At 46.2% G+C, this 11,665-nt stretch overlaps 1 protein-coding gene across 1 annotated transcript in view; it reads right to left on the bottom strand.

Annotated features, from left to right (window-relative positions):
* Nucleotides 1-11,665, bottom strand: part of Dnah14 (dynein axonemal heavy chain 14) — a 221,151-nt gene that overhangs the window by 46,475 nt on the left and 163,011 nt on the right. Inside the window, exons 62-66 of the mRNA XM_032914677.1 lie at nucleotides 8,868-9,027; nucleotides 7,577-7,708; nucleotides 7,141-7,236; nucleotides 4,304-4,444; nucleotides 1,913-2,128 (exon numbers count right to left, since the gene is read on the bottom strand). Of these exons, the coding sequence (XP_032770568.1) occupies nucleotides 1,913-2,128; nucleotides 4,304-4,444; nucleotides 7,141-7,236; nucleotides 7,577-7,708; nucleotides 8,868-9,027 (745 nt within the window). The remainder of the gene's footprint in view (nucleotides 1-1,912; nucleotides 2,129-4,303; nucleotides 4,445-7,140; nucleotides 7,237-7,576; nucleotides 7,709-8,867; nucleotides 9,028-11,665) is intronic.

Here is an 11,665-nt window from a genome sequence, read left to right as displayed (position 1 = left end):
AGCTCCCAGGTCTCCTTTTCTCTCTACTGCTTTCCAGCTCTGTGTTGGGCAAGTTCCCAGGATCTGGGCAGAAGGCAGCCTGATTCTTTGCTCAACTATCACTGGGATGGCTTCCATCCTCACTTCTGCGAAAGTCCTCGCTCCCCTCTGAAGCCTGTTGAGTCTCTACAGTCCTCTTTGCTGTCAGCATTACTGTCTGTCTGGTGGTCCCTGTTGGCATGGGCCATGCTCTGCTTACAGCACTCAACTGCTTTTCTCAGAGTTCAGAGTCTCCTACATTCCTCTAAAAAATAACGGTTCCTGGTTCTTCACAGAAACATGGGACTCCCTGATACCACTGTCTGCTTTAGTTATTGTTCTGCTGCTCTGACAGAACACATGACAGTGTGACTTATAGGAGGTCAGGCTTGGGGAAGCCATGATGGTTTGAATATGCTTGGCCCAGGGAGTGGCACTATTAGGAGGTGTGGCCTTGTTGGAGGAAGTGTGTCACTGTGGGCGTGGGCTTTAGAATCCTCACCCTCGCTGCCTGGAAGCCAGCCTTCTCTCATTGGCTTTCAAATAGAGATGTGGAACTTTCGGCTCCTCCTGCACCATGCCTGCCTGGTTGCTGCCATGTTCCCGCCTTGATGATCATGGACTGAACCTCTGAACCTATAAGCCTGCCCCAGTTAAATGTTGTCCTGATAAGAGCTGCCTTGGTCATGGTGTCTGCTCACAGCTAAAACCCTAACTGAGACAGGAGCCATGAAGCATCAGGCACGGCAGTGGAGCAGTGCTCATCTCTGCACATACTGGCTTCAAGCAGAGAAAGCAAACGGGAAGTAGGTAAGTCTGTTTACTCTCCAGCACACCTCCAGGGACGACTTCCTCCAGCAGCACTCAGTGAGCGTCTCCAAAGAGTGCCACCACCTGGGGACTCGGTATTCAGATACCTGAGTCTATGCAGGAGGCGTCACTCAAACCACCTCCGTAGTTTATCGTTTTCCTCTATAGTTTTTCAAGAAATGTTTGCTTAATATTCAAGTCCTATTATCAGTATACGAGTTTAGAATTGTTTAATAGAGTTCTGGAGAATCAAACCTATCCTTAGTTCAAAGTAAGACGCTTTCCAACTCCAGTCGTTCTTTCTGGGCCACAGAGACTTTTATTTGTAATCTGTGGAACGTTTTCCCCTTGTTAAAAAAAAGTTTTCAATCCTAACATTTTAGATGTGTCCTTTCTAAATAACACGTGGCTTTTGTTTTGTGCCCTGATATTAACTATGATATGCTCTTGCAGTTTTGGACTTTTAACTGGAGCATTTAGTTCATGTATATCTAATGTGATCATGGTGGGTTTGGGTTAGACGGTTATTCATTATGAAAGGACGAAGCTGCTGTTTCTTCCTAAGACCTCATGGGTTAAAAGGCCCATGCAAATAGAGTTCTTACTGGAGAAGCCAATCTAAAACGCTGAGGATTAAATGGTAGCAGCCATTTCTCTTTTTCAATCTGTTAAATAGCAACAAAGGACTTATATAAACAGATAATAGATACCCATAGGTAAATGTAGGTCTGTGCTTTTGGCTATGGCTAAGAACGCACCCATTCAGTAATGGCACTGAATTTATTAATATGTGGAGTTTTAGAGAGAGGAACTGGCTAGATTCATTTCAACAGGCTGGTAGGAGCACGGTAGGAGGAAGAAGATTCTCTGAATCTTATTAGAGAAGGCGAAACAGGATAGAGAGAGAAAATTGAGGTGTTAGATCTGTGAGTAAAAAAGGAAAAAAAAAGGCTGAAAAACTTCAATATCTTCACTTGTCATAATAATTTAGGGAAAATATCCATGCTAAAAAAGACTACACACACCCCTCAAACACAACCACCACCAGCAGCTGCTTAATTGGGTAATGTAATTATGTCACTACCTCATTTTTTTCTGCCATCACATCAATTAAGGAAAAATTGGGTGACAAGATGATTTCGGCCTGAGTGCAGAAGTCTTTCCATTTCTGCATCACCAGCTGCCGGAATTCTGGTGTCAGGACTCCACTGTAGGCAAGGCATGCGGATGAGAGGAATATGTCGCCACAGATGCCTTTCAACTTGTTGTCTATCTCATTGATTGTTTCTTGCCATCGAATCTGAGTATCAAGATAAAATACAGGTTATTGAGTTGGTACTATGAAATAATTTATGAGTTGTTATGTGTATGTGCAGTATATATGTATGTGTATGTGTGTATGCACTCCCCCATGTGTGTGTGTGTGTGGGTACATGTGCACACGTGTGTACAGGTGTGCACTGAAAGCCAGATGAGACCCTCGGATGTCCTGCTCCATCACTCTCTGTCTCATTCCCTTGTGACACTATCTCTCATTGAACTTGGTTAGATTGGCAGCCGAAAGCCATCAGTGATCCTCTCCCTCCCCTCCCCACCCCCATGGTGCTGGGGTTACAGGCAGGCAGGACAGCCATGCCCAGGTTTTACACGGTTGTTCGGGATCTGAACTTAAGATTCTCGGGCTTGCACAGCAGTGCTCTTACCTACTAGGCACACTCCCTATCCTAATCCACTTATCATCATCACTGTCATTATGATTGAGACAGGTCTCTCACTGAACCTGGAGCTCGCCGGCTTGGGCAGACCAGCCGACCGGCAACCCCCTAGGACCCACCTGTGTCTTTTCCTCCAGCCCTGGAGTTCAGGTGAACTGTTACACCAGTGCCGATTGAGGATCTAAACTCAGTTCCTTATCCTTGTGCAGGGACTTGCCTCACTGGGCATCTCCCTAGCTCGATGCTATGAGACCCTTTAAAAACGAATGGTCTGTACGCTGGATCTGTCATTGCTATTACCATTCTCAAGGGTATGGCATTTAAAAATGGCCAGGGTGGGTACGGTGGCACACATCTGCAAACTCAGCACTCAAGAGGGCACACTGCCCTCACGTCTAGACTAGCAAGGGTGACGGAGCCGGAAGACGGCTTTCACTAGGGCTCTGTCTATGCTGTCTGAAACCACCAGGCAAGCCAATTTTTTGTTGAGACCAGGAGAAAAATCTCCTTCGGATAAAACAATTCTGTTAGCCTTGAAACAGAAGTAAACAGACTACAAAAATCTTACTCTGCCTTCTGCCAAAGAACTGTTAGAACTCTGAGAGGAAAACTAGTCCTGATAACGAGGTCAAGCTACGTCAAGAGAAGTTGTCTCACAAAACCAGCAAGCAACAGAATCATATTATATTACTACTGGTGCTCCATTGTTCCTCCCAACCCTCTGGTGCGCACTCACTGCCCACAGATACTGTATCTTGACATTCTTGCTTGACACTTCACCTCCCCCTGCCAGCACCCTGAGTGTCCCTGAGCCAGGCATGGTGATGCACAGAGGCAGGTGGGTCTTTGTAAGTTCAAGGCCAGCATCTACTTCTATAGTTAATTCCAGGCCAGCCAAGGCTACATAGTGAGACCCTATCTCAAAACACACACACACACACACACACACACACACACACACACACACACACACTTTTTAAAATTCCAAAGAATGCCACTGACTTCCTGCTCAGAAGAGGAAGTAGGAGCGCAGAGAACGTCCTGCATGTGCGTGCTTGGTCATTGGCTAAAACAAGCATGGTTAACAGAAGCGACTCCCGTAGGAGCCTAAGACCAGGAAAAACACTGGTGCTCCCCAGCACCCAGCAGCCACCGGGCCCTTAGGGACACCAGTCGGGTTTTGAGGATGGCAGCTTCCCTCCACAATATATTTATATCACAACCCATCCCTGTACTTAGCGAGCCTTCTACAATATATGCATTTAAATAATTACAACAGAGTTACCTTGAGAATTTTGTAATATCCTTTGGGATGGATGGGGTGTAACTAAGTCAAGATTTTAGCCAGCTTAGTAGGAGTGAATTAGAAACATTTGAAACTCAGAGGAAAGGGTCTAGAAGACCAACAGAATGAAAGAGTTTCCCCGTTCCATTCTAATGGTAGCTTCTCTCTTCTGTCTGTGTCCATACACTTAGCCTGCATTCTTCCAGGGCTGGGAAAGAAAAACTCATGACTCGGTCACTGAGCGTTCTCCCCTGGGCCTCAGCCCACAAGAATGTGCTGTTGTCTTGGCGACGGGAGAGGGGAGAGGCGAGCCTTTGTTTTATTGGAGTAAGATGCTCTCCAAATCTTTATAGGAAGTTGGGTACTGAGGCAGTGCCAAGAGGAATGGGATAGAACCCCGGGTGAAGCGCTGCCTGGGGTCTGTGGAATCCCATGAAAATTAGGAGAGGGGGTAAAAAGCCAAGGGAAGCCATGCCTTCTCGTCCTCCAGAACAGTCAGCAAGACGGATGCGCACTGGAGGCGCTTGGTGGCCAGCTTTTTCCGATTTGCCAGTTGATGTTTCTCAGCAACAATGTCTCTGTAGGACGTGTGCAAGAACTGCAGATGCTCTTCGATCTGAAAGACAGTCCAGTCACCACTGAGTCTCACTCAGTGTCTTGTCTGTCACCTCTCTTGCCTTAGCATGTAGCACTTCCCTAGAAAATCTCCCCACGTGGATTGCATGAAAGGCTCTGCTCCGGAGAGCTGCCTGCTCTCTAAGAGAGCCCGTCTGCCGTCCTAAGCATCCGAGGATTCATCACACAAACCTGTGCTCAGGAGCTAGGAGAGGGACATCATAAATTCAAGGCCCTTGTCAAGGACAAGAGAGTAAACCCTGGATTACTGTTTCAAATGAAGAACTAGAACAGCCGACCTCCCCACTCCAGATGTGCTGGGCAGACCTGAGGAATAAATGGGTTAGGACAGAGGGATGAACTGAGCTTGAGACAGCCTGTCGGCTCCCCACAGAAACCCGTGAAGAACAGGCTTTGCTGGTGTTGTGGTCTGAGCGTGGAACGGTGCCCACAGGCTTGTGCAGGGAAGGCAGCTCCCCGACCTGTACTACTGCTAGGAGCTGAGGAGCCTTTGGCAGGTGAGGCCTGTGGAGGGACGGACGTTAGTTACCTGGCAGCATGCCTTCCTGAGGAGTTATCAAACCCTTCTTTTCACCCCGAGCTGCTTTCCAGCCACCGTGAAGTGACCAGGTCTCTCCGTTCCCGCATGGTGTACTATGCCACACAGACGGGGTCTAGTGGGCGTGAACTAAATCAGGGTAAAAACCAACCTTTTCTTGTCTTGACTTTATTTCAGAAACCTGGCATACTCAAATGAATAAAGAGCTGGCACAGAGGGTGTGGCACAGAGTCCTGAATGTGGTGTGTGTATAAAGGTAAGTATACTTATACACATATATGATTTTGCAGATATCGTGTGTAATCTATATATCATCGTGTAACATGTAAGTATATGTTACATATGTAAGATTATATATACAGAATTGTATTGACTATGATCTGTAAATTTTTTCCTTCTTTTTAGATATTATTCTTATAAAAGTATGAAACCAAACTTTACAAAAGTATATTTTGTAAAAATATATCCATTATGGACTGTCTGTGGTAGGATTAAGCTTTAATTTTGTGTTGTGTGTGTTGTGTGTGTGTTGTATGTGTGTGTTTGTGTGTATTGTGTGTTGTGTGTGTTGTATCTTGTGTGTGGTGTGTGTGTTGTATGTTGTGTGTGTTGTGTGTGTTGTATGTGTGTGTTGTGTGTATTGTATGTTGTGTGTGTTGTGTGTGTTGTATGTGTGTGTTTGTGTGTGTTGTGTGTATTGTATGTGTGTTGTGTGTTGTGTGTGGGGTTTGTGTGTGTGTTGTGTGTAGGTATGTGCACACCCGTGCAGCTGTTGTGGAGGCCAGAAGAGGGCCTCAGATCCCCTAGAGCTGACTCATGCAGGATCTGGGAACAGAGCTCAGGTTCTCTGTAAGGGCACCCTTAGTCCCTCTTCAGCCCCTCATCTACACTTGTAGCTGTTGTCTTTGCTTGCTCATTTCTCCTGTCTTCCCTTGCTGCTCATGACCAGTTATTTGAAGCACAGGGCATATCTGTGAAATTAAACATTCGATTATATGGTGGGCACTGCACTTCCTAAAGGGTGTTTTGATGAGGGTGTGGGTGACTAGTAAGCTCTCAACCTATTTCCCAGAGTTCTCTAGAATCTTCAGAAGTATTTTCAACACCAAAGTCCAGATGGACAAGAGAGAGAAATTTGAAATGGAAGAAAGTATGAGGACAATTTCCATAGAAGGTGCAAAGCCAGTGGCGTGGGGCTTGCATTTGAGAAACACATTGAGCAGCCCACTGAGTTCATACTGGACGCTGTAAATCTTCCTCTGAGAGAAGCTAAGGTGTCCTGGCTGCCTCTGGGCAGCGTCAGACTGCTTAGCTTCCGACTCCTGGACAGGTGGTAGTGTGGACAGATATTATATGTGTCTATACGTGTGTGCGTGCGTGTGTGTGTGTGTGTGTGTGTGTGTGTGTGTATGGATGAATGGATGGATAGATAAAGTGTACTGAAATAAAAGCTGACTTAATGCCAACCTTGCAGCTCTGAGAGTGAACACCCGCCCTCCACAGAACCCTCTCTGCTCAGAATGAGGCACAACGCTTCAACAGGGTCTGCCACATCAATCATACAGTTTGGCATCTGCACAGAATGTGTTAAATATCAGGTAAGGATCACCACTCAGCACCACTCCAGCTATCTGAGGAGTAAGTGTGACTGAGTGAGTTAACAGAGTCATGACTGGAGGCAGCGGAATGAGGAGTACATGAGTCCAGGTTCACATTTTTATAGACCGAACTTGGAGAAATTTGGTGAAATGGAGTTATGGGATGATGATCATTAATACTACTGTTAATGATTATGTATGTAGTGGAGAGGGAGAGCTTCGCACATTTTACCTATAGTATTTATTTAGTCCTCCCAATTACATCCCTAACTATACCATTTTCCCCATTTTACTTTTGGTGAGTAAGCTCTCCTGAAACAATGGCTTCTCCCCATCACAGCCTTGTTGTGTTAGGAGTGGAATCTCAGGCCCAGGCGCTTCTAGACAAGTGCACTATCATGGGCAATACCCGAAGCCCTGAGGTGTTTATTGACTTTATTGACTGTTACTTGGAAATGTTATGCAGTTCTTAAAGGTATTGTGAATTTAACAAGTAATAAAATCATAAAAAGAAAAGCTAACCCCCGCCCCCAACCTTACCAGTTGTAAACCTCTTTGCTTTTCAAACAGCCTTTGCTTTGCAATTTGAAGGACGTTCTGTGCCTCCGCCACTTGTGCCTGCTTAGGACGCACCACCTTCGTGAGAGTAAAACACCCAAGAGTTTAAACAGTTAGGCTTGTGGTTTAAGATGTCTTATACTTGAGAGACATAGGTATCAGTCTTTAAAACAAACTTTCCTGGAAGTTTATATAGCACTGAAGGAATGCAGTTTGTAATGGATAAAATACTAAATACAACACATAGAAGGGTTTTCACAGGAAGTTTAAAGAAGCATCCAGTCTCGGCGAGTCAGATTTGAAAGACATATGGGCCTTCCCGCCGAGGTTCACTTGAGCACTGCTAAGTGCAGATTACTTTCGGAACTACACTGGGCCCCTTGAGCATCACAACAGACAATCAGGAAGCAGCGAGTACCTTCTGTACTTCATGGTAGTTGTTCAAGGCGATCACCCACTGACACATGGAGCAGCAAGCCACCGAAACCATAGCGATCTTGCTGGGGTTGAAGTCAGGCAGATTTAAAATCTTCTTGAGCCTTAAGAACACCTGGGGAGAACATGTTACATGAGACGTACGTCAGGACGAGTTTCACGGCTGCCATTAAAGGCACACAGCTTCATTTCGGGTTCAGAGTGGCCCTGGGTGAGGGAACCTTTCTATCGAACATTTGCCATTGTTGCTGTGACCTTGTTAAGATTTAAAAGGAACTTCAGCTTAGGCAAATGTCGTGTGTAGAAGGTCTGACACCCGCAGTGTGCTTTACTGTGAGGAGACGATGCCTATCGTGGCCTGTTGGCTAACCTACGGCTAAGTTATGGATTTTGTGAGCCACATAAATGGTAGAGTCGTCCTTAGGCCTGGATTCCTTCTCACCTTCTGCCTCGGTATCTCCTCTCTTGCCCTGGAACAGCTCCATGTTCCTAATAATTCAGATGTGTGTGGCTCTCTCAACCTGCCGCTAGTAATATGTTCTGACCACTCTGAGTACTGCGAGACGTTTAATCGCTTCTTTAGAAGACCAGTCTTTTTTTTTCAGATGTATTTAAACAAAACCACAGGGGAGTATACTTGTTAATTATTCTTTAGAGAGTAAATTGTCACATTAAATTCAGGAATATCACCGCTAACATTCTGCCAAACACTTCCTCTCCCTTGTGTGGGACTCTGCTTCCCAGGGGCACGGGCTACGGTGATTCGCTGGTTGACTGACTGGCTGCTCGATGCTGTCTCTGTTTTAATGTGAAGAGGGTAGAAGAAAACTTCTAGGGGAAACCATTAACTTGGCTCTCTTGCTCTTGCTTTAGGATTTCATTTATGTATTCATTTCATGCAATTCTCTCCTTCTATTGTGAGGATTCTGGGGATGGAGCTCATGCTGTCAGGTCTGATGGGGTATGCCTTCACCCCCTTATCATCTTGCCAGCCCCCCTTTAACGCCTACCACTGTCTTCCCTGTGCAATGCATTTCGTTCTTTTTTTTTTTTGGTTCTTTTTTTCAGAGCTGGGGACCGAACCCAGGGCCTTGCGCTTCCTAGGCAAGCGCTCTACCACTGAGCTAAATCCCCAACCCCCAATGCATTTCATTCTTAAATCCACTTTTAATGCTCACTAGTCGTTCAGAACCTGTTTTAGCACTTGCGGTTGACTCTGCAGTCTGTAGACATGGACACGGCAAGTGCGCACGCCCTAGCTGTCAGCGCTGTACCTTATCGGGGATGCTGTCCTTGTCCAGGTTAATTAGTCGCTTTAGGAAGCTGGTGTCCGAGAGCAGCAGCTTTGCTGTTGTCCAGTTGGGCTTCTTCTCTAGAAGGATGCACACGGCGTTCATGACGGTCAGAACAAGGTAGGGAGGGCGTGCGTAGACTCTGTAAGACAGGGTGATCATCTAATCAGCTTCAGGATGAAAACCATCCACCTGGAAGCAATTCCGGAAGATTACATACATAGATGTTTCAACTTTATTTATATTAAACATTTAATGCAGCCTACAAACCAATGGGCTTCATTATAAAATTTTCCTATGTGTAGTTTGCAATTTTCTCTTACTCATTTCCAACATACTTCTATGTCCTCTCTCCCTTCCTCCTCTTTTCTCCAAGCAACCCCTTCTGCTTTCATTGTCTCCTCTCCTCCCCTCCCTCCTCCCTCCCCCTCCCTCCCCTCCCTCCCCCCCCTCTCTCTCTTCCACGTACAGGAGAGACCATGCACCATGCGTGTATACATATTTTAACAACTGTTTTGATAAGGAGTACCAGTCAACATAGAGACAGTTTACTATTTATTTTTTAAAAATTTAGTGTTTTTAGTACATGGATATCTTTGCCTTAGGAAGGTCAAATGCATAAAATTTAACACTGAGAACCATCTGAGTTAGAACTAATTCTTTTTGTTATGAAAGTACCCATTGCAGACTCATTTAAGTTAGGGACTTCCTGTGCCATTCTAGTTGACTTACTGATGACCATGCCACAGAGGCATTGTGTGTGCGTGTGCTCACTGCGAGTCAGCCCTGTCCTTGTGATTTAAGGATCATCCCGGACTACCCTTGCAAGGATCTCATGGTTGTACTTTATCCTCATCCCTGCACAAAAAGTACTGCTCTAAAGTTTGGATAAGAGGATTGTTACTGTGCAAATTGCTGTTTGTTGTGTCCCAACCAGTGCTATCTACAGTGCTAACATCACATGGGAGAATCTTTACAAATAACATAGCATGGGCAAAGAATGCAAGGACAACATGGTGTGTGTGGTTCCAAAGTAGAGGAGAGGGACTTCCCAACACGAGAGTGATGCCTTCAGTGTGGTGCCTTCAGTGAGGCCGTTCTGTGTTAGCTGACTGGGACCCTCATCTGCCATCCCGCTGCCTAGCAGGAAGCTCAGGTGCAGGTGGGGACAAAGTGGCAGTGCCAGGACTCCAGCCGCATGCTTCACTGCTTGCCGGTGGCACCTGGGAGGGTGGGGAGCTACAGACACGGCTTGGTGATTAAAAGCATGGACTGCTCCTGCAGAGCATTTAGGTTTGGTTCCCAAAACCCACACTGGGTGTCTCACGGGTAACCTGTAACCTCACGGGATCTGATGCTCTGGTCTCCATAGGCATCCATACTCAGGTGCAAATAGCCTGCCCCCTCAACAAATACAGATTTTAAATTAATAGTCAAGCGAAATTATAGGTATTTGAGCTATTCTTTCAGGAATATCTTTTAGAACACTAGTTAATTGAATGGGACCTTCTGGAAGAAAGTCACAAGGTGCAGGCTTTCTTGTGGGAGGGGCTATGCTAGGTAGGGATGGCTGGGCCTCTGTGAACACTCTGACTCCATTCCCCTCACCCGACCACCCCCGCTTAGCTCCCAGCTCTAGCCACGTTGGTCTTTTGCAGTCCCTAAAAATCGCTGAGCACGCTTCTGGGGCGTTTGTGTCATCCACTCCTTTGCCCTACTCTCACCCCACAGCTGTCCATCCTCTGTGCATTTGATCCGCTCGTCTTAGGTGGTTTAACTTGAGAATGGTGATGTGCTCTGGTCTGCTGTTGTGAAACTAAGAGTTAACGTGTTATACATGTGGTGAGTTTGGGGCCAGGGAGATGGCTCGGTTGGTGAAGGGCTCGCTGTGTGAGCATGAGGACTTGAGTCTAGGTTCCCAACAACCCTGTAAGAGGCTGAGCATCCCAGCGCACACCTGTGACCCAGCACACCTGTGACCCAGCACACCTGTGACCCAGCACACCTGTGACCCAGCACACCTGTGACCCAGCACGAGTTCAGCACATGGAGATGATGGTGGGTTTGCCCAGTTCCCCCATATCCTTTGTTGGAACACTACTGTCTTTAAAAGAAATGTAAACATTTATTTTGTGTGTTTGGGTGTTTTTCCTACGCGGTGGTCTGGTGCCCATGGGAGCCAGAAGAGGGTGTCAAATCCTCTGGAACTGGAGTTACAGAGAGTTATGAGCCTCCATGTGAATGCTGGGAATTGAATCTGCATCCTCTAGAAGAGCAGCCAGTGCCCTTAACCTCTGAACCATCGTCTCTGCTGCCCCTTCAAATGCTACCTTGTAAGACTGATGGAATATGTGCCATGTTCGGAAATAGGGTATTTTGAGATTTCCATTATTAAGAAGAAACCTCAAGTTAAAAATATCCTTCCCAAAGACCCGAATCAGGATCAAAAGGTTTGTACCCTATCATATTTCAGTTCTTCCAGGGCTTTCTTGGATATTTCTCTTCAGTCCCATCCTTCATATTAGGATACTATTTGAAAGACATGCCAGGGAGAAGAGCTCCCATAGTGTCCCCTGTGTGAGCACTTCAGTCTACCGTGTTCCATGGCCGGCTGCTAGCCACTCCCCACACTCACTCTGGAATGAGTGCCGGTGCGTGAGTATTAGGTTCTAACGCTGGAACTCCACAGATAATGTTTTACTTGACCTGTTCTGGGGTGTAAAGTTTTACACATCAGCGATGGCAATTTAGTTTATTGCAAATGTCTCACGCTTTTGGCT

This window comes from Rattus rattus, chromosome 10 (genome assembly GCF_011064425.1).
Source record: "Rattus rattus isolate New Zealand chromosome 10, Rrattus_CSIRO_v1, whole genome shotgun sequence".
In the NCBI taxonomy this organism is placed as follows: Eukaryota; Metazoa; Chordata; class Mammalia; order Rodentia; family Muridae; genus Rattus; species Rattus rattus.
Note: the sequence above shows the minus strand (reverse complement) of the source record. Positions and strands in the feature narration are given on the sequence as shown.